The following is a 25,936-nucleotide window of genomic DNA, read 5'->3' as shown; positions in this document are numbered from 1 at the left end:
AGTGGTTAAATATTTGGCATTTGGGCAAAAAGCGTACCTGCACCTTTTGTTTCAATTTCTCTATTGAGATCTCTATCGGTTCAGAAAATCTGCAACAGGGTTGCAATGCAAGGTCTATCGAGGGTTGAAAAAAAAAATAGACACGCTATAACTCAGGTAGGGTTCAGACCGCCTTATTGTATACGTGAGAAAACTTCGTAAAGAACAAGTAGTGACCTTCGATAGTAGAATGAGCGCAAATTATTTGCATTGATCATGTTCAACTTCAATCGTCTTTTATTTAGAGTTACGCTAAATGACCATTCTACAAAACGATCGTCGTGCCAAATTACTATATATTATGTCAAGTGACTGTACGCAAAATGGCATTATGCCAAACGAGGTAGAACCACCAAAACCATAGCCTTTGAACAGTTTTCCTTCGTCCCTGTAGGATCATCACCAAATCTTGCTTCGGAGAGGAACTAGTGCTAATATACACCCTGAAGGGCCTCTATAGCCACAACTGGAAATGCGTGGGTATTTAGCATGACCATGCTGAGGGTGACGGGTTCCATTTTCGATCAGTTCAGGAACTTTCCAAATTTCCTTGATTTCCGTAGGCATAGAGTGTCTCCGTGCCACGTTAGGCAAGAAAAAGAAGTTTAACTTCCTAGTCATGAAGCTTAGAATTTCCTTTTTGTCGTCGACATGTGGGGCTGGGTCGTCCCAGATCTGAAGACAAAGCCCTGTCCGCTTGCACACACAAGCACTTGCGAAAATCGTGGTTACATCTGTCCAGACCCTCACCAGGATTCCTTTCCACTGTCTGGGTCGAATCCTCTGCACAGGATTGCCTGGAGTTGTGTGTCTACCGCGGACACACGAACAGTACGTGCTTAACCGTTTCAGATTAGTAGTCTGATCATTGTTAATTATATGTGGCGGGCAAAAAGACACTGTATTTCCAACAAAGCCAAGAAAATGTTCATCTCGAAAAGTTCCTGGACTGACCGGGAATAGAACCGGTAACCCTCAATATGGTTTTTCTACAGATATTACATATCTGTGATTTTTCTGAATTCCCGTGCACTTACCGCTTTTTAGCTATATGGGTCAGGGTCACACAAAAACTCTGCTTCTTCTCTGCTTTTGAAAATACACTACTCTTTTGATAAATATTGCCATAATCATGTGGCTCATCAATAAAGCATACCATGAACTGGATATGATCTTGGGAACGGCTGTTTTTGAATTGACGGCGTCGAATTTTCATTTCAGCCTTTTGAGTTTCGACTTATCGCACGTATGCAAAATCAAAAATGTTTTATGCCATTTTCCAATGTCGGCAAACTTTAAATTGATCAACGATCGACGATCAAATCTGACAATACATGTCACTGGTTGCTCCCCCGTGATTGATCTGAGCTGGGCTGGGACACTTCACTTATTCTCTCAAAGTGCAATTTAAGTAGATCATACATTTTTGATCAATAACGGCGCTGGCCACGTCCTTATAGTCAGCTGGGAAGGAAAAGGAATGTTAGAGTGTGCTGGTTATTGCTACTAGAGACCGAGAGCACCTCTGCGTCCCCACAACCCGCACGAACTGGGGTATTTGTTATACGGAAATGATGGGAGATCTTGGGGTCACCGTTGGGTCGGTGATGCGATCCATGGATAAGGGTTATTTATAGTGATAGATTGTGTAGTGAATACTATGAAGGTCAAGCGCTTTGGTTTGCATAACTTGTAGGCGTTATATAAACTGTGCTATGAAAGTTGGAAAGAAGGGAAACAAATTTTTCAATTTTTCAATTCGTTTCTGGTTCTAGCGCTGGCTATGAACATATACATGAGTTGCATATCTAAAGAAGAGAGAGAGAGAGAGAAAGTAGATAGAAAGATACAAAGTATGAGGAAAGGGACGGGCCGGGGATTGAACCCATGACCTTCTGCATACAAATCAGAAGCGGTAGCCACTAGACCACCAAGCCCGTCGATGTTGGCAAACTTTAAATTGATGCTAGAAAGTCACTGGCGGTCAAATTTCAAAGCAGTGAGAATTTGTTTTAAGACTTTTTTTTTAATTTACTTATCGATCAGCCTAAGGCATCAGTGTCTTCTACTGTACAGAACGGAGTCGTGGCAGTGGCTGTCAGTCCATGGTAGTCACATTCTGCGAAGGGTTCACAGATCGATTGTCATTTGATTGGTCCATCTTGCTCGCGACCCCGTGTAGCCTTGCTCTAGTCGGATTCATGAAACCATCCTGATAACGTCTGAAGATTAATAATGTAATCGATGATGGACTGCACAGGAAAGTTAAGAGGGTAAATAAATTGCGCTCAGTAGTGTGATTGCGCGTTAACTCTACTTTAATTTTAGAAATGACCCAGTATAGTGCTCTAACCAATTTCAGTTCCCTATTTTTATTTTATAAAGGTATTGATTCACATATTATTCAGTTGTTCAGTATTTAAAGGCAAAACATCTTGGAAATAACATCGATGTCGGATGAACAACCTTTAAAGCAGTATTAAATGTTAAAAGCCCAAAGTGTCAATTAACCAGATATTAATGTTTGATGGATCAAATTAGCATCACGACATATCCTCGTTGGGCAAACAAGCACAAATAAATATTGCAACGGTATTTGAAACTTGGGCTAAAGTGACCTTCAATGTTTTTGAAATATATATATTTGCAAGTATAGCAAAAGCAGTGGATAGTCAATATTTTGAATGTATTAACACAAATAAGAATGAATGTTTTAACATGGCAATACTGTTCTTTTTGTTCTATCTGTTTGAAAGAAAGGTCCATAGATAACGAGTATTTTGTATTTGGAGGATCGAGAATCCTCATAGTCACGTGAAGCCATCACAGAAAGAAACCAACAATCTTTGGTTTAAATTTACCCACCTACCTTTATCATCATCATGCTCTGCATGATCAATCGTCTTTGTTGGCGGTTGAATCAATCTTCTGTGCCCGTCTTGCCATTATCCAAAAATATAACGGTGGACACAAATGGCGGATCCAGTATGCTACTCGTGGAGCGATGGGGGCGATCGTGATGTCATCCTCGTCGCGTAGAACAGCTTTCAGTATTAGCTTAGCTACCTTTTCCGGTGAAGCGCCGGTTGCAGTTGCGGCGTCATTTTCTGAAACAAGAACATGAATCAGTGTAGCGATAATCCCGTACATAATGCTAGCAATCTTCATTCAAAAGTGAAAGAGACTTTCAAACAAAAATCATTTGGAAATCACTGAGCTAAATGAACAGCGTTTTTTCTCTATTTCTTGCAACATAAACTACATAGTTATCCAAAGTAACGTAAACGTAAAGTGCTGCGAACGATACTCGGCGGTAAACTGTATAAACGGTAACGGTATAACGGTAACGGTATAAAGAGATGGATATAGTGAAGCGAATACAACACGGCAGGCTGCGGTGGGCTGGACACGTAGCTCGTATGCCGGAGGTACGACAAGCTAAAATTATATTCAGCAGAGATCCAGGAAGAAGTCGTCGGCTTCGTGGAAGGCCACGCACACGTTGGCTTTTTGCAGTTGAGGAGGACCTAAGGACTCTAAACGTTCAGGGCGACTGGAAGCGATTGGCCCAGGACCGAGGCCAGTGGAGACGGATACTTCATTCGGCGTAGACTCACCGCTACGAGTTGTAGCCCATCAAGTATCAAGTAAGAATTTAGCAATCAAATCATAAATTGCGTATTTTTTTTTGTTTTAACTGTATGTCAACATATTATTATATGTTACGTATATTGAATTTTCTTTTTGAGTTGCTTTAGAAATTTATATTAACAAATATTGGACACAACAGTTCTAACTACATGAAATTACAAGACATTGCATACATTTAGGCGTTTATCGATTTCCGTCCCAATTTTCAAAATTGACTTCAATTCGTGAAAACACACTTCGTTAAAAGATTCAAGACCTTATTTAGGTTCTACTATGATCGATCTACCGAGGAAAGGCCACAAATTGAAAAAATAACCTGTGGTACTCATCCAGTTGACGTCTCGACTAATAATGATAATCCCAAGATCTCGGCCTACATTGATGTGATAAACTACCACATCTCCTTTTCTTTAACAGCATACCAAGTTTAGCAGACATTGGCGTTTATTAGAGACGTGAAACCTACTTTTTTTATGCTTTTGCGTTTCTAGTAGTGTTTATAATAGAAATATCTTTCCAAGGCAACGCCGTCACTAATAGAATCACATGGATATCCGATAGATATGACTTGAATAAGCGCGATATTCTTACATGAGAGAGACTTTGGATTCGAAACCGACCTTCGTCCATTAACCGCAATCTTTGCCGATATTACTTCCAAGAAAGAGAAGACATGAGGCGCCATGCAAAACCCTCTGATATTCAAGTAGGAGATCGCGTGTTGTTACAAAATCTTGTATCGTCCGGAAAACTCACTCCAACATTCAGCGGCACGGAATACCAAGTCATGGAGAGAAGAGGAAGCCGTGTAAAAATTGTTGATCCTTTATCGAGAAGCGTTCTTGAAAGAAATGTCGACGGATCTTGATTTTTCCATGGGGTGGATCTTCAAAATCGCTGAGTCGTATTGCTAAACGCTCCGATAATCGCTTCGAAAGCTCCAAAGCAAACAGGGTTCGCTCGTCGCCAATGTGGTACTCATCCAGTTGACGTCTCGACTAATAATGATAATCCCAAGATCTCGGCCTACATTGATGTGATAAACTACCACATAACCAAAACGTTGTTGTAGAGCAGTGGTGCTCAAACTGCGGCCCGCGGGCCGCATGCGGCCCTCGAAGCTCTTGTTTGCAGCCCGCAGAGGATTTTGAAAAAAAAAAATTACTGATTATGGTTCAAATTATGCAAAAATATTATACTAATGCTCAATCTTATGCAAATATTTATTTCCAATTTGAGATGAAATGATTTCGATGGCAACATTAATACACACTTATTTCTGAATTGCCTGTTCGGTACTTTTTTGACGAGATTATAACAGCAGTACGATCTCGGTAGTTTCGGTAATCGATTTTACTGAGGCTCAGTAAAACAACTGTCAAAATCGTATGGAAAAGGTAAACAATGCATTTTTGCTGAACGAGTTCGGTGCTCAGCAGTTTTAATCTCGTCAAAAAATTACCGAACTCGGTAATCAAAATTAAGTGTGTACTCTTAATAATTTTCTAAGATTGAAAAAGTTGTGAAAAAAAGTTATTTTAGTTTGTGTTAATCTTAACTGTAGATTTTATCATTATTTTTAGATATTTGGTCTTACCGAGGTAAGATTGAAAACATGATTCCAAGTCCCGTTTCTTTTAAGAAGCGGTTTAAATACTCTCCAAAAAATCTTTTGCTTGGTCCACAATTCTCAAAATAGTAGTAAAAAATAATGTTAACCCTCGAGCGATCGCGCTATTTTATTTTGAACAACACGTTGAAAAAATCTCGCTTTTCGTACTCAGCATTAGCGTGCTACTGACGAAGATGGCCAACCGCACGAGTTACGGAAGGTTAAGCAAATATTTTGTTTGTTATATAAAACTTCAACCATGCTACAGTATCTACAGTTTCTTCTGTAGTTTGAAGCTACATTTTGAAGATGGTGTGTAGATAATCCAGCCATAAGTAGCAATAAATGATAAGCTACTACAAAAGACTTGCAATTGGAAAGAATTTTCTATTTTCAATGTGTTTTCGATGATCTAACTGAGATCTTTGAAAATGTTTAAGTGCAAGGGATACTTGTCGAAATTATCCAAAAACCTATGGTTTTCCAATATGTACTAAAATTGCCTTAGTAAAAAAGTTAGAAAACTTTTAATATAATATTCAAGGCAATTTTTATCCTGCGACCCGAGGCTCAGACGTAAAATCTCAATTTGGCCCGTGATAAACATCCACCTGAGCACCACTGTTGTAGAGCAAAATGTTTGAAGGCGATCTCCTTTGGCCAACCGACGTACCCCACTGGGTTTCCGTATAAATCCGGAACCGGTCAACCAACTTGCCCAACCGATGCATTCTATGAAACGGTAGTAATTTCCGGTTGTTTAGTCAAATTTTCATCAAAATCGGGTGAAAATTGAAGAAAATAGAGCTAAATGAACATCAAATTTTAAGTGCGCAAAATACGTTGGTGACGCAAAGGTTAAGGCTATGGATCGCCAATCCGGAGATGGCGGGTTCGATTCCCGTTCCGGCCGCGAAAATTTTCATAGTGTATCATTGTACTTGCCTCACAATATACAAATTCATGCAATGGCAGGCAAAGGAAGCCCTTCAATTAATAACTGTGGAAGTGCTCGAAGAACACTAAGTTGAAGAGAGGCAAAAAGGCCAAAGAGCCAAAAACAAGAAGAAGAAGAAGCTTTTAAACCGGTTTTGATTTAGATTTTGTTATAGGATAAACATCTGTTATCTGTGCTAGCACGATACAAGCGTTTTCGAGCTATGAAACTATGGAACAATAAACGCGATGGAAATGTATCCACGGATCGGTAAGTATAACAGCGAGGAAAGTAAATGATAATGCTCGAAGACGACCAAAAAAACAGGCCGCCAGGTGGTACGGAGGGTCTTCCTTACTTTAAAAAAAAACCTGATTTAGTCCACCTAGGTATAGTGAACAGAACCCTTCTTAAACTATTCAAAATCGTTCCTCTATTATTCGATTCGTATGTAAAATATTTCTTTTGCGCAATTTTGATTTTTTTGTTGTTCTTGAAAATAAATTCTGTTCTAATAAATTATCATATCTTTAATGTTCTTGTCAAATAAAAAAATGTCTAACGCGCGCACATAAACATTAATCCGTTCACAGTTAGAATAAATCATCCTAGTTAAACGACATTTAGCGTTATAATGTACCTAAACCATAATTACAGCCCAGTCGTAGTTTCCGTTGAACTTAAGTGTAGTGTGTACAATAAATCACAGTTTAGTTAAAATTCTCGATTATCTGTTCCATAAAAAGAAATCCCGCTCGACAGTGATCCAAACCTACAGACGCTCTTATGTGCGACAACACAACCCTAAAAGGTGTTACGGGCTCCGTTAACGATCGAGCATCTCTTCCCCTCAACTATTCATCTATCAGCACGGGTCGCCTGACACCTTGGATTGGGGTCCCCTGTTTGGTGAACTTTTACCCCTGGAACAGGGGGTCCGTAGTCATATTCTAAGCCGGCAGCTACACGGGCAGATGGTATCAGATTGTCGGAATCTCTCTATGGCAAATTCTTGAGCGCCAAGCGAATGAATCGTTTCTGTATCCGAGCAATTCTAATGCACCACGTAACTTGACATGGATGCCACACGAACGAAGCATTCTCCATAATTGGGCGCAAAAGAGCACAGTACAACAATTTCCAGCAGTGCGGGTTCGAGAAATCCTTGGCTACTATGAAAATGAAGCCCAACTGTCGAATCGCTTTTGAAACAATTTCAGATCACTGCAGATCAAAACCCATCTTGGTATACAGACGAATTCCCAAATCTATTGGGCAAGTAACTATTTCCAGAACGTTTCCGATGGTAGTCAAACATTACTGGGGTTTTCAAGCGATGGAAGGTGATCACTTGACATTTCTCAACGCTAATAATTATGTACATAGTGTCAGCGATCTCTGTTGGCGCCATCTTCGGTACGAATCACAATATACTATTTTAAATCGTCAGCATAGGTAAGCTTGAATTCTTTGCCTAGAACCAAAGCTGCAACGTTGACGAACAAGATGAATAGTAGCGACCGGAGGCAGCTTCTTCGAGGGACATCAGATTTAATTAAAAAATATATTATAGTTTCAAACAGTTTTGAAGCAACTGACAGACTAGTGATGCCACAATAGTTCGTAACATTATGTCGATCGCCACGTTTGAAAACGGGTGTCATGAACGATTGCCAACGGGTACTCATAGGTTGCGTCTGTAATATCCAGCGTTGAAGCGGAGTAGGGTGGGGCGGGGCAAGATGGGTCGCATAAGGATGGATCACCATAACTTTGTAAATACAAATCGTATTGGTTTGTATTCGTCCGCTACTCTTTAATACACTAGTTAGCTATGCTAAAAGTCGATAAAAAGTTCATTAAATACAAAATATGATGTTAAACGAGCAGTTTTAAAAAGTGATCGATTTTGCACCGTGAAAAAAGTGCGGGGCAAGATGGGTCTCCTTTTAAGTAATTCACATTTTCTCAACGAAAAACGTCAAAATATAAGATTTGTTCCGCATTCACATATGCTCCATATCCATACTGAATAAACAAGAGCTACTAGTAAACATTTTATAGATTTATTTGGAATATAAAAAACTTTACGATTTGAGTGGTCCTAAGGCGTCTTGAAAATTGATGTTTTCATTAAAAAATTATCATAATTTTATGTTATAATTTTGAGTGTTCATTCCGCTTGATTGAAGTCATTTATGAGATAGTCTTGTAATAAAAAATAAATAACTTTTGAATGCACCAAAAATACGTTCAAAATTGAAGGTGACCTATCTTGCCCCGCGGCCGTTTATATGGAGATTATATGGAATGTATCGCATAAGAAAAATGGCTAAAAACCATTTTATTTTTTATTTCCAATGAGAGTGAATAATTTTTCAATCAATGCCCCAAACTTTTGTATATTCATGCTGGTCATCTAACAAAATTATTAATCTCAACAAAACATGAGTAATGCGCCCAAAAATGGCACTGACCCATCTTGCCCCGTGACCCATCTTGCCCCGCCCCACCCTATGTGACAAATAAGTGCTCTCAAGTTGAAGTATTTAATCTACGAAGTATACCGTAACTACGCTAACGCTAACGCTAATAAGTGCTCTCAAGTTGAAGTATCTAACTATAAACTGTTCTACTAAATTAGGCGAGTCCCTGTCATTTCTAAGCATAGACATTTCGTTGGGAGGCGGCTTCCACGCGAATGAATAATTCATTTCAAGAACGGTACTCAACTAAACGAAGACTAGTTAGAGCATCCGTAACAGCGGCTACAACTTGAGCTACGCTCAACGCTATCATTTTAATTTAGCCGCCCTTTTCCACACCGGTCGCTATCAAATTATTTGCCTTTATTCGTATCTGGCGGGTTGTCATATTTTCATAGCATTTTTAGTAGCGCAACTGTCGCGACGCTTTCAAAATAGAAAGGAATTTCATTCCTAAAATAGCTCAAACAGATATTGGAAAACATGTTGGTATTAATTTAAAAAAAAAGTTACCTTAGCAATACAAAAAACAGTAGTTATTTGTTTTTATGTTTTACTATCATAAGATTACTTACTTCCATACTGATTCCCCGTTCCGGTGAGTGCATTGAGAGATAACGCAGTGCTTATGTATCCGGGTGAGACCAACGTCACTTTTACGTTGTGTTCGGCCATTTCTGCACGAAGACTGTCGCAAAAAGCTTGCAGAGCATGTTTTGAAGCGCCGTAGGCAGACCGATGGGGAATGCTGAACTTTCCCTGGACGCTTGAAATGCACACGATTCTGCCCTGTTTGCGTTTGATCATCGACGGGAGGCAGGCCTTTGAGAGGGCCACCGTGCCGAAATAATTGACCAGCATCACCTTGATGTCGACGTCCAGCGCGGTGGACAGGCAGTCCGACCTGACGCTTATGCCGCCGTTATTGATGAGAATGTCTATTTGTCCATGGATTTCCAAAACTTCTTGGGCCTTATTTTGGAGCGAGTTGATGTCCGATAGATCCAACGGAATCACCACAGGAGAGTGCGTAACAACGGTCTGGAAAGATTTTTTTGTTTTTGAAACTTATCCAAAATAACTTTAGACACCGCGATATCAATTATTTTGATTTGTCAAAAGAAGTGGTTTATACTTAAAGCAATATGTAAAAAGTTACTATTATCTGCGGCCTCGGTTATTGAATAATGAGTTACAAAGTTATTACATAATTCATTACATACTAGCTGTCCCGGCAAACTTTGTCTTGCCAAGCTGTGGTAGTAGACCGGCCCAAAAACAAAAATGTCGAAAAATTCCACGGGGCACCCTCTAAAATCGTGCCTATGGATGAGAAGAGCAATCTGTGAAAATTTCAGCTTAATCGGTTTAAAATTGAGCTGGCGCAAATGAGTTGAAGGGTTGTATGGGATTTTCAGTTCAAATATATGGGAAATTGGATGGCCTACAGTCTCTCACTCAGTACGCTGGTTCAACGAGTTCGATTTAGCTCAGAATTGAAAGAATGGTAGTTGATACCCTAAGGAACAATTTTGTAGAAGACCATATCATGATAAAACTTAATTTTACTTGCAGTTTCAGCTAACGAAAGCAGGATGAGGACATCTTCCCCTGTTTACTCTTGGTTGTTACATGCAGCACGTGTTTGATGTTCGAAACTTGCGCTCTACATCATAGGCGGCTATGTTGTCCTTCATTTCAATTGCTCACGCACGTGTGCGGGTATCGAAACAATGAAGAATCACATAGCTGCCTATGATGTAGCGCGCAAGCTTCGACCGACAAACACGTGCTGCATGTAACAACCGAGAGTAAACGGGGGAAGATGTCCTCATCCTGCTTTCGTTAGCTGAAACTGCAACTAAATTAAGTTTTATCACGATATGCTGCCTATGATCGCATAATTGTCCCATATGAATAGGAAACCCAGCAAAGATGGGACTGATATGCGACCATGGGCAGTATGGTCTTCTACAAAATTGTTCCTTAGGGTGTCAACTACCATTCTTTCTATTCTGAGCTAAATCCGTCTCGCTGAACCGGCGTACTGAGTGAGAGACTGTAGGCCATCCAGTTTCCCATACTAATCCCATACAAACCTTCAACTCATTTGCGCCAACTCAGTTTTAAACCGATTGGGCTGAATCTTTCACAGATTGTTCTCCTCATCCAAAGGCACGATGCTAGAGGGTGCCCCGTGAATTTTTCCAACTTTTCTTTCTCGCCATACAAATGTGGGCCGGTCTACTGTGGTGGTTTGACAACTGTTGAGGTCATAACGTCACCGCACTCTAGATTGGTTTCATTTCAATCGTGTTGATTTCCTTCCCAGCTCACGAAAATCAATACTGAGAGGAATTCTATCGACTGAGGGAATCTGGCAGTAATATTTTATCGGCGTAGCAGTCTCTTTAGGAAATCAAAAGCTAATTTGTTTCAATGTCCGACGTTTCGATGTATTTAACACCTTTTTCAAGGATTCTAAAAGTGATTACAAGGATTACATTAATATCGCATAGTCAAGGAAACTTACGCAAATCTTACAGAAACAGTAGCAATTTTATCAGGAGGCTCTTGTTGAGCAGTGGTCATTGAACATTTAAACATTCGAACAAATACTTCCTATAAACATTATAAAAAACATTAATCATCTATGTTGTCGTAGCAACAGAATCAAAAGGCGTCACGAACTTTATAACGTATTTATTCGTGTAACGTTAAAGTTTCCTACAATTACAGACTCATGATTAGGAATTTGGTTATGTTGTTAACTGTATGTTTACTCACGTTTTATGCGTGTAATGATTGATTTAACGTCTCGCTGCTCAGTGTTATCAAAGATCGTGTAAGGTAAAATATCGCTGGCCTAATTGAACAATTTTCTTTAGAAAACGCAAGATTTAGTAATTGCAAATTTACCTTATAGTCAATAACAACTGCGGTGACGGACCAGTTTCGTTCGATAACCTCACATGCGACTCTAGGAACAAATCTGATTATTATGGGCGATTTCAGTCTAGTTTTGCACAAAGTTCTCACCTGATAGTTGAATTAACGCTTAATGATAACTAATAGGTTAAATAATAACAAATTCAACAAAATCAAACGAAAAATATAAATCGAATTCAATATCGCGACCTCACGCTTCAAAGATCTTATTGTTTAACCCTTATTCGTTGACACTTCCAAATCTGTCACTCCGTCCTATGACATAGATGTCACTCCGACCGAATGTGCAGGGCGCTGGGCAGCAGATGCGACACAACTAGAGGGGTGTTCGCAACAGTCCCCCCCAGCAGGTGGACCCTGGTCCAGCATGCTTCCGTTACCTGCAATGTCCAGCACTGCCAGTTTGACTACCGGTCGCTCGTAAATTCCGGTAATGGTTTGAACCGTCGCTGATCGTACCTGACCATCCTTCGAAGTGTTGATTGCTATCACTCGGCCTTTGGGCCAGCAATTTCTCGGAAAAGCGGAGTCCACGATGATAACGACATCTCCCACAGCAATCGGCTTCGCAGGGCTAAACCATTTAGTCCTGCGGGTGATTTCCGGAGCATATTCGTTGACCCATCGTTTCCAAAAATAGTTTGCTAGGATGTCTGAAGTCTGCCATGAGTGTTTCACGGCCTTAGCACTGTCACTATAGGGTACAAGTGGTTTTGAACCATTCGACGAGCCGACCAAAAAATGGTTCGGTGTTAAGGCCGGTGATGACTCATCGTCGATAGGGACATGAGTTAAAGGCCTGCTGTTCACGATATTTTCTATTTTAATCATTGAACTTCTTAAAACTTCGTCGGTGGGTGAATGATTCAGTTTCATTTCTGACAAGATCCGCTTCACAGTCTGTATTAGTCGCTCCCACGAGCCACCCATATGAGGGGAGGCAGGGGGGTTGAATCTCCAAGTTGTGGAAGGTGTTGTGAATTCCGACGCCAACTTATGGTTATCGATCAGAGCTTGTGCTTCCTTCAACTCCTTGGATGCCCCCACAAAGTTGGTACCGCGGTCACTTATTATTTGTATCGGAGTTCCTCTTCTACCAAAACAGTTGTTCAAGGCCATTATGCACGAATCTGTAGACAGCGAGTTGGCAATTTCAATATGAATGGCCCTAGTCGTCAAGCAGGTCACCAATACTCCCCACCGTTTCTCAGGCCGTCGTCTAACTGTAACCTGATAGGGCCCAAAATAATCAACGCCCACATACGAAAACGGGCGCACGTAAGCCGCCAACCTTTCCTTTGGTAAGTTGGCCATCATTGGAGGATCCGGTTTGGCTCGGCGAATTTTACACCGTTGACATTCTCTGCGAACTCTATTACACTCGACACGCACTTTCGGTATGTAAAACTTTCGTCGCACTTCGTTGACGAACGTTTCGTTGCATTGATGGTGGTATTTTTCGTGGATATCTTGCAGCACTAACTTGGTAAGGGGGTGACTTCGAGGCAGAACTATTGGAAATTGCGTGTTTTCACCGGCAAAGTCACATGCATCGATGCGACTATGTATACGCAGCAATCCGGTGATGTCGAGAGACGGGCTTAATTTGTAGAGGGAGTTTGTCCTGGGTAAAGTTGACTTTCCTATTGGATTCTCGTGGCGGGACAGCGTTGTCATCTCGATGCCATAGCATTCCCATTGAGCACGCTTGTAGAGAAAGGTTTGCGCTTCTGCTAGCTCTTCGCTAGTTAGCGGTCCTCGAAGAAGTGGCACATCCTTCATTTTTCGTCTGATGTTAGCAGGAAACCGCAGGACTAAAGCAGACATTCGTTGTAGACGATTCCAATTTGAATAGTTTTCAGGTCGCAGCATATCGTTCCCTTCATTGATATAGTGGTGAAGTAACGTTGGCCGCAGCTCTTCAACGGTTTCTTGGTTGAACGATGTGCTTGGCCAATCCTCTTTCGGCCTTGATAGGAAAGGAGGTCCAGAGTACCACCGAGACTGTACATCGAAGCTTGGATGATCATTCCATTTTGTGCCCTCATCGGCCACGTTAGTTTTACCTGGCAACCACTGCCACTCCGATAATTCAGTTGCTTCTAATATTTCACCAACACGAAAGGCGACAAACTGCGAGTACTTCCTGTGGTCTGATTTTAGCCAACACATAACGTCACGTGCGTCCGTCCAAAAGTACCGTCTGGTGATTTTAATGGAATGCCCCTCTTCGATGCTTTTTGCTAACCGCGAACCTACGACTGCTGCCTGGAGTTCCAAGCGTGGAATCGACACAAATTTGATCGGCGCAACTCGACTTTTAGATCCTACCAGCGAGCATGAGATTTGTTCTCCTTCAGTGAACCGAAAGTAACAAACGGCGGCATATCCGAGCTCGCTGGCGTCAACAAAAGTATGGATCTCCACGGTCCTTTCAGTCCCTCTGGATGGGGACTGGTGGTAACATCGAGGGATTCGTACGGATTCAGCCGCGGGAAGTAGACCTAGCCAGTGATTCCATTTTTCCATTTGCCTCTCGCCAATTTCGTCGTCCCATGAAATGCCTTCTCGCCAAATTTCTTGGAAAAGCAATTTCAAGAGTATCATGTAGTTAGATAACAGGCCAAGGGGGTCGTAGACCGACATCAATATACGCAGGACGTCCCGTTTAGTGGGATGTTTTTGGCCTGTGAGCAATTGCTGATTTCGCTCGGTGGATAGCTTGTAGCGGAATGTATCTGATTTGGTATCCCACCACATGCCTAGGACCTTTTCTAGGATCGCTTCTTTGTTCACGTCCAGGTTCTTCTCCGTTGTTACGGTTTCTCCTAGCGCCTGTACCACCTTCGGTGAGTTGGAGATCCAATTTCTCATCATAAAACCTCCCTGCTGATGTATATGGCGTACGTCCCTCGCTAGCTTTATAGCATCTTCTTCCGTATCAACGCTCGCTAGCATGTCGTCGACATAATGTCCCTTCTCAATAACTTCTACGGCTTCCGGAAATTCCGATTGAAAACGAGTAGCGTTTTCTTTAACCACGAACTGCGCGCAACTAGGAGAACATTTGGCGCCGAAGGTCATTACCGTCACTATGTACTCACCGATCGTGCCATCTTGACTGCACCAGAAAATACGCTGGCATTGTTGGTCGTTTTCGTTCATTCGGATGCGAAGGAACATTTCAGCGATATCGCCAGAAATAGCAATACGTTTCTCACGGAATCTATACAGCACAAACGGTAAAGCATTAAGCTGGTCCGGCCCCTTCATGAGAACATCATTGAGAGAGGTCCCTGCTGTGGTCGCTGCCGCATCCCAAACGATTCGAACCTTGTTAGGTTTGTTCGGGTTGTATACGGGAAACATTGGTAAGTACCATACACGACCACCTGGATTTTGTTGTTCTTCCGGGGAAATTTTTCGAACGTAACCTTTTTCCATATACTCGTCCATCTTGTTAGTCAACGTTGCAGCTAAATCAGAGTCCCGCTGCATCCTCTTCATCAGACAGGTATGACGTCGGAGAGCCATAGGCTTGCTATCGGGAAGTTTGACATCATCATACTTCCACAGCAATCCAGTACAGTATCTTCCATTATCAAACGTTGTTATAGATCGCATCATCTTCATGGCACGTTCATCTTCGGACGAGAGGAGTAATCTTTCCGGCTTCGAAACCCCTAAGTTTTCCAATGCGAAATAGTTTTTTACCGCAGTGTTTAATTCAACGTCATTTACGTGGTGGCAAACGTGGAAGCTATGTGGAATCGACGTTGAGCTAGATCGTCCTCCTGAAGAGCATGTTCCAAACACCATCCACCCCAATCTCGTTTTGGCTGCAATGGGTTCGTGTTCGGCTCCTTCCCGACTTTCCAGGGGGTGAACTAGTCTAGCGTTGTTCATCCCGATCAGGATTCGTGGCTGAACATCTGAATAAGATTCTACCGGTATTCCCTGTAGGTGATCGTACTTTGTCGCCAGGTCTTTGAACGAAAGAGATTGATGGGGTAGCTGCAATTCCTTAACGGTGAATACTTCAGCAAGTCGGTGTTTGCTTGATTCTGCGCGTGGCCCGGAAACGTCCAGAGCAACGATTTTGGCTGAATCTTCATACCGGCAAGCATCGCCCGTCCAGCGAAGACATAATGGATAATTCTGTCCTTCCAGACGCAGCTCGGACGCTAGTTTCTCCTCCAATAGTGTTACCGAAGATCCAAGATCCAGGAAAGCGTAGGTTCGAATCTTTATTCCTCGGTTATGAAGCGTAACCGGGACGTACTGGAATAGAACAGGTTTGCTGTTTGCTTGATGAGTGTTACAGTTGTGTGCAGCATCGCTGTGCTCGGCATGATTGCTTTCGCTTTCCTGACATCTCGCAGCCGTACTTGTAGCAGGAATCATTGATCGGTTGTCCTTGGCATCATTGTGCAGCAGTCTGTGGTGCTTAAAGGTGCATCCATATTTCCCACAGGTCCTGGTCGACTTGCACGGTCCTTGATGCTTCGCGAGACAACTTCGGCATAGTCTGTACTCACGGACTAGATTCCATCGTGAAGGATGGTCCAGGATTAAAAACTGCTTGCAATCACCTACGCTTTCGCAGCCTCCTTGGCAAATTATGCATCCACTGGAACTAGCTGTCAGTTTTGGTTTGAATTCACGTGATTTCAGGTTAGTCTCAGTGTGAGTGTTCAGAAACCCGTCATCTCTTCGTACACGTCGCGCTTTCTCCTGATCGTTCTGAATTTGAGGTATAGTTACAGTACTCGCCGCCTCGGCGAGCGTGTACAGCCACGTGCTGAATTCTGTCAGGGTGACACGAAACAATCCTTGTCGATGGGTCGCCCAATTCAAGCGTATCATGGGCGGTAGGCGATCTACAAGACTCTGTAGAAGAGAAATATTGCAAAGATGCTCGTCTAGGTTGCAGTTTTGAACCGTTGCGACCATATTCCTAACGGCTATGGCAAAGTCGATCAGCGTATTTAACTTATCGGGCTTCGGTGCCGGTAGAGAATGTATCTTTTGAACAAGCGAGTGGACGATTATTTCTGGTCGACCAAAAAGCATTTTTAAAGTTGCTATAACACTGTCGAGGTTTCCTGGGTGAAGCAACTGATAACGTACCGCTTCGAGCGCCTTTCCTTTTAAGCACTTCTGCAATCTCATCATGTTTTCTTCCGCGGTATACCCACAGATTCGCGTTGTGCTCTCCAAGGTGCCGTAAAATAAAGGCCATTGTTCCGGGTCGCCGTTATATTCCGGTAGCTCCTTTGACACGGCCTGACGAGCAGCAATTTGGCTTCTGTTAAGCATTGTTGAGTCATTACCAAATCCAGTCCATTGTAGGGGATTTGCGAGGGGAATATCTTGATTCGCCCGATTTTGCACCGGAGATGGATGCGATTGGAAACAAATGCCTCCACGAGGTGGCCTACTAGAGCTTTGAGGATTGAACACCGGAGAAGAGTGGTACTGCGGATTAGGTAAGACTGGAGCTGGTGGTAGGCTAACTGTTGCCATCCGTGGTTGATGAGCTGAGAATAGACGACACTGTTCAGCGGAGGTCACTGCACCGCCGGTTTGCGTCGCCGTTGGAAAAATGCTGGTAATCGGAGGAGGTGTTCGGTCGACTAATAGCTGGTACCTCTGTAGAAGATGCTTCATTTCGAGAGCCTGCTCTTCCTCTAAGAACCGGAGCTGCAGTTCCGATGGTAGCTGAGAGACAAGGTTCTGACGAAGTAGCGAATCGGATGTGGAATTCATTGTTTGTGGTGGTGGAGCAGGCGCAGCGTACAGTGGCAGTGTCGAAGGTGCGGTTGTCGTCAACGGATCGTTCAATGGAATTGATACGAAACTTGTATAGGTGCGTGTTGGATCGACGTGGCCACCACCCGATGATGACGGGAGCAGCAAAGCTTGATTTAGCGATAAGCTAGTAGGCATTGAGGAAGCTGCATTGAAAACTCCTTGCGGGTTGTGAACCACTGAAGAAACTGCTGGTTGCGATACTGCACTGACGGGTGGCAGCATATTGCTTATTGATGTAGTGGCGGCCGTGGCCATCGCTTGAACAGAGTTTCTGGCATTATGACATCTCTGACAACTCCATTCGTAATCAGCAATAGCTTCAGTCACGCCGACACAAGCGAAGTGAAACCATTTTCGGCATTCGTCGCAGCTCACCATTTGGCTAGTGTCCGGTTGTCCACATAGGAGGCAGCTTTGCTCTAAGCTGTGTTCGTGTTGATCTTCATACAAACGCGACATTTTTCACTAGAGCAAAACGAAACTTTAAAATGTTGTCGTAGCAACAGAATCAAAAGGCGTCACGAACTTTATAACGTATTTATTCGTGTAACGTTAAAGTTTCCTACAATTACAGACTCATGATTAGGAATTTGGTTATGTTGTTAACTGTATGTTTACTCACGTTTTATGCGTGTAATGATTGATTTAACGTCTCGCTGCTCAGTGTTATCAAAGATCGTGTAAGGTAAAATATCGCTGGCCTAATTGAACAATTTTCTTTAGAAAACGCAAGATTTAGTAATTGCAAATTTACCTTATAGTCAATAACAACTGCGGTGACGGACCAGTTTCGTTCGATAACCTCACATGCGACTCTAGGAACAAATCTGATTATTATGGGCGATTTCAGTCTAGTTTTGCACAAAGTTCTCACCTGATAGTTGAATTAACGCTTAATGATAACTAATAGGTTAAATAATAACAAATTCAACAAAATCAAACGAAAAATATAAATCGAATTCAATATCGCGACCTCACGCTTCAAAGATCTTATTGTTTAACCCTTATTCGTTGACACTTCCAAATCTGTCACTCCGTCCTATGACATAGATGTCACTCCGACCGAATGTGCAGGGCGCTGGGCAGCAGATGCGACACAACTAGAGGGGTGTTCGCAACAAAGGTCACAATCTTCTAAATTATACATAATAGTTACCGGCACAAAACACTTAATTTTAACACTTATTACAATATTTTCTTTTCTTCGTCGCAAAACTTGTTTATCCAACTGTCGTTTCGGTCCTATTTTTACTAACTAATGTTGCATGCAAGTACGTTCTCAAGTTTGGGTATTGATTGTCGGGTCACGATCTTCTTCTGGTGGGTCATGTTGTATTCTGTCTGTGTTGTTCTGTTCTCTTCTTTGGTGTCTGATTGTGTGTAGCACACCACACCTGATTTCCTAAAGAGACTGCTACGCCGATAAAATATTACTGCCGAAAATCAATACTTTATCAATTTTCTTACTTTTCTAGTTGTTTTTCGTAACTTTTTAGACATATAAACACAGCCAACACGAATACGAACCGAACCGTGCAAGAGTCAAGCTCAGTCTTGTGCATTATCACCATCATAACACAAAAAGCCGCAACATCAACATTGCCCTTCTTCCCCCATCAACGCTACAGCCGACCGTCTCTATGTTGCTATCGAACACATTCGAGACGAACGCATTGATACGGTGGCTGCCGCCGCCACGCTCTTTCTCTGCAAATCTCTTGAGTAGCCGAACACTTCTTAACCGTCGTTCCGACGCAGAGCTATGTCACTCACTGCTGGGTGACTCTCGTCTGAAAATGCCAGGATGAGGGTCAATTTGTTAAGTAGAATAGAGGCTTGCATCAAAAACATAACCTCATCGAATTCTCATACGATTTGTAAACATTGCCCTCAATTTTTTTTTGAGGGCAAGGACGGCTTTATGGACCGACGCCGAAGGAAAGAAAGAGAAGGGGACAGTGATGACGTCAGCGTGCAAGCGCTCATTGCATGGCGCAGCAAACACAACCATAGCACGCCCTATGAATAGAATGCAAAGCGTAGAACAAAAACTCGCTTCGGTGTTTCATCGTGTGGTTCGAAAACAAGAGACGATCGCTGCTGTTGGATGTGGTTGACTCTGCATTGAACGAGGGTTGGCTTGAGTGGCTTTTGCATGAATCGATTATGTTTTGATGGACTGCGTTTGTCGTATGAAGTGATGGTTAGAGCGAGTGTCATTCGACATTGACCCTCCTGAAACTCCACAACCCTGGTCCAAGCTTATCGGTTCATCCGTTCTTGAGTTTTGTTGCCTCAAAGGGACTTCAAACTCATTTTTATATATATAGATAGATAGAATAGATAGATAGATAGATTATTCCGGTGTATAATTGAATATTTTCCAAACTACGTATTTAGAGAACCTGACAGACACTTTAACGTTCCAACCGGGTTAAAACCTGCTCCCCAGCTTAGTGTTCTATCAGCACTTTCACCGGGAATCGAACCCATGCTGAATATCCACGCCTTTACAACTCTAGACAAACATTTCAAAATGGCCTATCTGCTTTTTGTAAACAAACATGTTTCTGTCTCTGTAGGGCCCATCTGCATCAACCCACGCACACCAACACCCTTAACAGATAGCTTGCAGAACACCCTTTCTGATAAGGGTGTTGATGTGCGTGGGTGGATGCAGATAGGCCCTGCAGAGACAAAAACATGTTTGTTTACGCAAAGCAGGCAGGCCCTTTTCAAATGTGCGTCTAGAACTGTGGCTATATGGGCCCTTCCGTGAAAGCCGCGGAGACGCAGATGTGACCTTGGTCCCTAGTAGCAATGCACGTCGCACTAACATTCTATTGTCGTTTTCGTTTTTGCGGTGGAGCTACACCGGTGTAGCACTTTTGTATCGAAAATGTTCGTTTTTGATTTTCGTGCTACACCGGTGCAACACTTTTTCTGCACCGCGCATGATAGTGTAGCACTCAAAAAATCGGGAGTGTAGCTGGTGCACACCGTGTCCACCAATCAGCGTTTGCAAAGTTATCAATATTTTGATGTTTATACACGCACACCAATGCAACTGCACCGAAAATGTTCGTTTATTCTGCAAAAAGTGTAGCACGAAGCGGTGTAGCACCGCCGCAAAAACGAAAACGACATATCCTTCACTCGATAATCTCCCATATCGTTAAAAAGCTTGGAATTTTTAATTTGCACATTGAGGATGGTATGCTCCGTGTGTTGGTTCCTAGTTCAATTTTGAAAAATGTGGTCAATCACGGTAGTACGGTCATACTTCAGTTTGTTTCAATATGATGCATTGAATGCATTACAGGTAAGTACAGTGATTATTGACCGTGATTAATTATCAACAAGTAACAATCGATATGCCAACAAATGCTTATCATCGACCAATGTTCCCAAATCAATGACCTCAAGCACGATTCGAACCCATGCTCGCAATGATGATGATTGTGAAGGTAACACAATAATTATTTAATAATTATATTTACCGTGTGGAGGGCCAGCAAATCCTTCCGAACCCGCTCCAATTCGTCTTTCCGTCTGGCAGCTAGGACGACTTTGCAGCCCGCTAGGAAGAACGTATGAGCCAGAGCTTCACCCAGTCCCGAACTGGCGCCAGTGATTAGCACTACCTGTGAACAAAAAAAAAAGTGCAAATCACACCATGCAAAAGCAATCATTTCCAATTGGTTTCACCTTTCCCGGCAGACACTCGCGGTATCGTCGCTCCCTTATTATGCCTATGATTTTGAATATCAGATGAGGCAGGGTGAACGGTAGCCATACTGTGGACAAAATCCACCAGAAAAGGCTTCCCTCCGAACGGCACAGAGCTGGCGATTCCTCCAGCTGTTTCATCTTCAAGGTTCACTACGAAATGCACACCGATTGATATCCAAGCAAAACGCAATATATCTAAGGATTCTCCACGGCTAGTCCACCGTATAGGCAATGAATTACAATTATAACTATTATCCAATCTAAAATTTCAGCTCGTTTTTGTCGCACTTTTATTCACAGAAGACTGACCGCAACCATCCACACAGCGCTGCTAATCCAAGAAGACTGCGGAAGAAAATGTAAACAAACATGACGGTCATGACGTTTGAAGAACACTATTCACATCTCTGTTCTCCTGGCGCACGCACATACAAATCTTTTCAAGCTCAATAAATATATATTTATAAATATAAGATTTTTTAATAGAAATTAAATTTTCTAATAATTTGTAATCTTATGTAATTTGTAATTGTATTTATTAATCATACAAAAACCAAGTCTTGAATAAAGTCAAGGCCAAGGAAACCGTAAAGGGAAACAATACTAATGAAAACAATCATAAACAATTAACAGTGCTTATTTGAAATCGCTTCGGCGACTCGCAATAAGCTGATTTAAAGGTTACACTGAACCTCTAAATTTGATCCCGACGTTCATGGATCGATTCCAGTCTCGGGTTTCAACCAGGGGACCCGCATGCGGCCCTATAGGCCTATATATACACGCTAACCTGAAACTACCCATCGACTGGGTCGATTCGACCCGGATTTTCATGTTGTTAGCAGTTGTCATAATCCGGGTAACCCGAAAACCCAGATTCGTTGAATTTGGGTAAAGATCTGGGTAATCGGCACTTTGTCACTTTTCAGCTTGAGAATATGGCAGCGGTCAGGAGAACGCTGAAAACTATGAATGTTTTCGCGAAAAATATGCCGATAAATGACGGGAAAACAGTGGAATTATTCCGGGGAACTGTTTTCCAGCATCAGGTAAGTGAACAGCACATGGAAATTAAGAGCTTTTTATTTAAAATCTAAATTGAAAATAAATTAACAAAATCAAGGCCCCGGAGGAGCTGGGTATCGTTTACCCAGATTTTGCCACCAACATCGGTAACCCAGATTTGAGTAAAGGTGCCTTTACTCAGTTTAGAGTAACTGCAGTTTTGCTCAGTCTGGGTCGCTTTGACACCAATCTGGGTAACTGAGGGTTAGCGTGTAGGCCCTATAGGCCTACTGCTCATCTTTTGCGAGTGTGTTAGTGTGACTGGCAACGCGACCAGAAGCTTAGTTGAATCCTGCTTGGAAATCGGTTTGTTTTGTCGATGGGGATGGCCCGCGAAATCGCATTATGTTGTTTGGGAAGGCCCGCTCGATGCATGTTAGGTAGGCGTAGTTTGTTCGAGTTTGACGTGCCTGCACCCTCCCTGGTTTCAACCGCGACGAAATATTTTTATTTATTCATATCGAAAGTCATGGCTGCAGTTTTCAATAACTTTATTGCTGCACAAGACCTTTTGAAAAGTTACGCGATAACTATCCCGTTTGCGGTTGTCAGGTCCAGTCAACAACAAAATTTGCAGCTTCGTCCCATTTTCTTTGTGCACTTTCTTTGTGTAAATTTGATCGCATTTTTGTGAAATAAATACGGTTCCGTTTGGCTTCGGGTTGGCCCGACCTCGGCCAGTATCAGTGCTGAAAGCGACTAATGTGCCCAAGTGGAAGATTTTGATTCGCTCACTGCGGCTAGCGAACCGATCCGCAATTATTTATTTTGTTCAATGGCGAAACGTCTTGGCCCTGGCGCTCCAGCGACAAATGGAGCGAACAACTCTTCCCCAGGCCAAAATGAGCATCTCCGGGAGGTTCGTATGAATGATTTTCTGGAAGTTTTTGTAATTTACTTTTTGTTTTTGAATTCAAGACAATCAGCGATGTGTTCCGGTGTTTCATATGCATGGAGAAGCTGCAGGAGGCCCACCTATGTCCGCACTGCTCAAAGCTTTGTTGCTATCTTTGCATTTCTCGCTGGCTGACGGAGCAACGGCGGCAGTGTCCCCATTGTCGGGCAACCCTGCATGTGTCGGATTTGGTAAACTGTCGCTGGTTCGAGGATGTCGCCGTCCACATTGAGAACCTCCAACAGGTACGTGTTTGAGGCGGGAGGCTTAAGTTAAAACCGCAACGCATAGTAATTGAGTCGCTATTTTGCAGATTTGTCAGAACATAAAGTCCTCAAATTTGAACCATCGCGATCAGGATCAATGTCCGACGCACAAGGAGAAGTTGAGCGTGTTTTGCTGGACATGCATGAAGTGCATTTGCCATCAGTGCGCTCTTTGGGGCGGAACCCATTCCGGACATACCTTCAAACAATTAGGTAAACTGATTTCCTTCTAATTTTACTATTAAAGAGATGTGTCCAATCTAGTAAATACTGCATAATAGTTCCTGAAGGTTCCTTAATATGTTATACCGTGCGAGCATCATATTATAGACAGCTCCATATTCTGAACAGTCAGCGAATCCAAAATAGATTTTTCTCTTATAAAGCAATATCGAGAGTTGAGGAATTAATTTTATTGAGGCCTTCTATGATCCAATCGTTACAAAACATATAGTTTTTGACTCAATTGCGAACGTAGAGAATGTGTTTGTTAATAGTAAGTAACATTATGTGTTCAGAATAAGGACCACGGCTTCTTATGGTATCCATAATTAGGAACACGTTGTCCTCCAACAAAAATATGTCTAGATCGTAAACTGCAAGTTATTATAAAATCAAATATAGGTATATACATTTGGCTAAATAACCAACCTACTTATTCATTTATTAATATTATTATTAACATCAACAGACATCTTATGCCCCAATGATGGCCTCTTATAACTAATACATCATTCGAAGTCGGGACATTGTTGTTAAAAGTAGCAACCGCGTACGCGCTCGAAATACCGTTGTTTTTGGTGGTTTTTCGCGATTTTTTTTCGGACAGACCATCCACTGTGTTGCAGTTGGAGTGGACTAGTGTATCTACTAGAAAGCAGGTCAAAATCGGTGAAGAAATAGTTTAAGTGAAAAGTTTTACCATCGAAGTGTTAGAGTGACAGAAGTAACACTTACGTTCTGTATTAATATCAGTGTTTCCCAATCAACGCGCTGCGGACCACGAAAAGAAAAATAAGTAGTCAACACACTCTTCTTGTGGCCAGCCGGCGCCATGCTGGCTAATGGCCGACCACCCCATCCAGGGGACCCAGGGGGCCCCGGTGGTGGTCACAACAGTGCGGGAAATCGACGATATGGTGACTACACCGGCCAACTACTGCCGGACTATATGGACCCAGAGGGTACAGCAGGTCAGCTGCAGTATCTCAAAATGGAGACAACCAATGGTGTGATGCCGCAGGATCCCTTTCTCCTCCGCCTATCTGTGGAAAAGGCAATCGGAAGTCCTATCTTCGGGGCTTTCAAGGAGAATAAGGGGCTATCCTACGTCCTGAAGGTGCGAAGCCAGGAACAAGTGAACCGACTACTACGTATGACACAGCTCCAGGACAGCACTCCCATTCGAATCTCGGAACATCCGTTTTTAAATCAGAGGAAATGCGTCGTGACGAACCACGATTCCACTGGACTGACCGATACATACCTACTTGAGCAACTGTCGCATCAAGGTGTCAAAGAGGTGAAGAGGATCACGCGACGAACTCCGGAAGGCAAACGCGAAAATACAGCCACCGTAATCCTTACGATTAGGGGTACTGTCATTCCAGACCACATTGACTTTGGGTGGTCCCGATGTAAAACACGCAAGTATTACCCATCCCCAATGCTATGCTTCCGTTGCTGGGAGTACGGCCATACTGGGAAGCGCTGCACAAGTCCGCACCGCGTTTGTGGTCGATGTTGCCAAATCCACCCCGAGGATCAAAATGAAACAGCCGGAACTGATCAGATGCCAAAACCAAGATACCAGTGCCAGGAGACACCTTTCTGCAAACACTGTAGTGCAGGAGATCATCCCGTGTCCAGTCGCAAGTGTGCAGCATACGAGAAAGAAATGGCCATTCAACACATCCGAGTGGATATGGACATCTCCTATCCGCTAGCACGCAAAGAGTACGATGCCCGACATGGAGCTAGTCGAAGTAACGACACCTTCTCAGGAGTCGTCAACGCCAGTAAAGATACTGAAATACAGGAACTCAAGGACACAATAAAGAAGCTGCAAACAGACGCCGAAGCGAGGGAAAAGAGGATGGCAGAGATGGAACGAGCGTTACAAAGCCACACCGTTACTGACCGCATCGAAACGGTAAAAGAGCATGGTACCATCGGAGAGCTTGTAAAGCAGGTCGCGGCCCTCACCGAAACGGTAAAAAACCTACATGACTCGCTAGCAGCTAAGGACAGATTCATCGTACGACAAAATCGCATCATCTCCGAGCTCAGAGGAAGTCTGAAAGCACCCAGTGAACAGGACACCCCGACGATCGTTGCTATTGAGGAACCACAGGACCAAATGGAAACTACTGCCTCCCAAATCTCTTCGGATGATTCTGCCACCAAGTCGCCCAATCTCAATTCAAAAGTAGCTGAACGGGTCTCAAACTGGATCTCCAGTGTGATACCGGAGAAAGAACGGAATCCGAG

The 25,936-nt window shown here is 42.8% G+C and overlaps 3 protein-coding genes across 7 annotated transcripts in view; 1 reads left to right on the top strand and 2 right to left on the bottom strand.

Annotated features, from left to right (window-relative positions):
- Positions 1 to 2,804: 2,804 nt before the first annotated feature.
- On the bottom strand, positions 2,805 to 21,570 carry LOC109414474 (dehydrogenase/reductase SDR family protein 7-like). 2 transcript variants are annotated; one of them, XM_062851689.1, is made up of 5 exons: positions 21,461 to 21,566; positions 21,197 to 21,370; positions 20,989 to 21,132; positions 9,301 to 9,766; positions 2,805 to 3,146 (listed from the first exon to the last, which is right to left on the bottom strand). In XM_062851689.1, exons 2-5 carry the CDS (start codon positions 21,356 to 21,358, stop codon positions 2,935 to 2,937), a joined length of 984 nt encoding a protein of 327 aa, XP_062707673.1. In that variant the 5' UTR covers positions 21,359 to 21,370; positions 21,461 to 21,566; the 3' UTR covers positions 2,805 to 2,934. The 2 variants fall into 2 exon arrangements, with proteins under 2 accessions (XP_062707673.1, XP_019543857.2); XM_019688312.4 differs by having other exon boundaries at positions 21,197 to 21,570.
- On the bottom strand, positions 11,377 to 18,599 carry LOC115261839 (uncharacterized). Of its 3 annotated transcripts, none has more exons than XR_003895029.2 (3): positions 11,765 to 18,599; positions 11,645 to 11,705; positions 11,377 to 11,591 (listed from the first exon to the last, which is right to left on the bottom strand). XR_003895029.2 is itself a non-coding variant. In XM_062851647.1 (3 exons), exon 3 carries the CDS (start codon positions 17,945 to 17,947, stop codon positions 11,930 to 11,932), a length of 6,018 nt encoding a protein of 2,005 aa, XP_062707631.1. In that variant the 5' UTR covers positions 17,948 to 18,189; positions 18,243 to 18,303; positions 18,363 to 18,599; the 3' UTR covers positions 11,377 to 11,929. The 3 variants fall into 3 exon arrangements, 2 of the variants coding, with proteins under 2 accessions (XP_062707631.1, XP_062707630.1); XM_062851647.1 differs by having other exon boundaries at positions 11,377 to 18,189; positions 18,243 to 18,303; positions 18,363 to 18,599; XM_062851646.1 differs by having other exon boundaries at positions 11,377 to 18,303; positions 18,363 to 18,599.
- A 1,239-nt stretch (positions 21,571 to 22,809) lies between the features above and the next one.
- The window catches only part of LOC109414473 (E3 ubiquitin-protein ligase TRIM37), a 52,533-nt gene continuing 49,406 nt past the window's right edge, over positions 22,810 to 25,936 (top strand). For both annotated transcript variants that reach the window (XM_029872317.2, XM_029872315.2), the window contains exons 1-3: positions 22,810 to 23,144; positions 23,204 to 23,425; positions 23,494 to 23,659. In XM_029872317.2, coding sequence (XP_029728177.2) covers positions 23,061 to 23,144; positions 23,204 to 23,425; positions 23,494 to 23,659 — 472 coding nt within the window. In that variant the 5' untranslated portion in view covers positions 22,810 to 23,060. The remainder of the gene's footprint in view (positions 23,145 to 23,203; positions 23,426 to 23,493; positions 23,660 to 25,936) is intronic.

The sequence above is a fragment of the Aedes albopictus genome, chromosome 2 (assembly GCF_035046485.1).
Source record: "Aedes albopictus strain Foshan chromosome 2, AalbF5, whole genome shotgun sequence".
Lineage (NCBI taxonomy): Eukaryota > Metazoa > Arthropoda > Insecta > Diptera > Culicidae > Aedes > Aedes albopictus.
The sequence above is the reverse complement of the archived record's forward strand: the minus strand, read 5'-3'. Positions and strand labels throughout refer to the sequence as shown.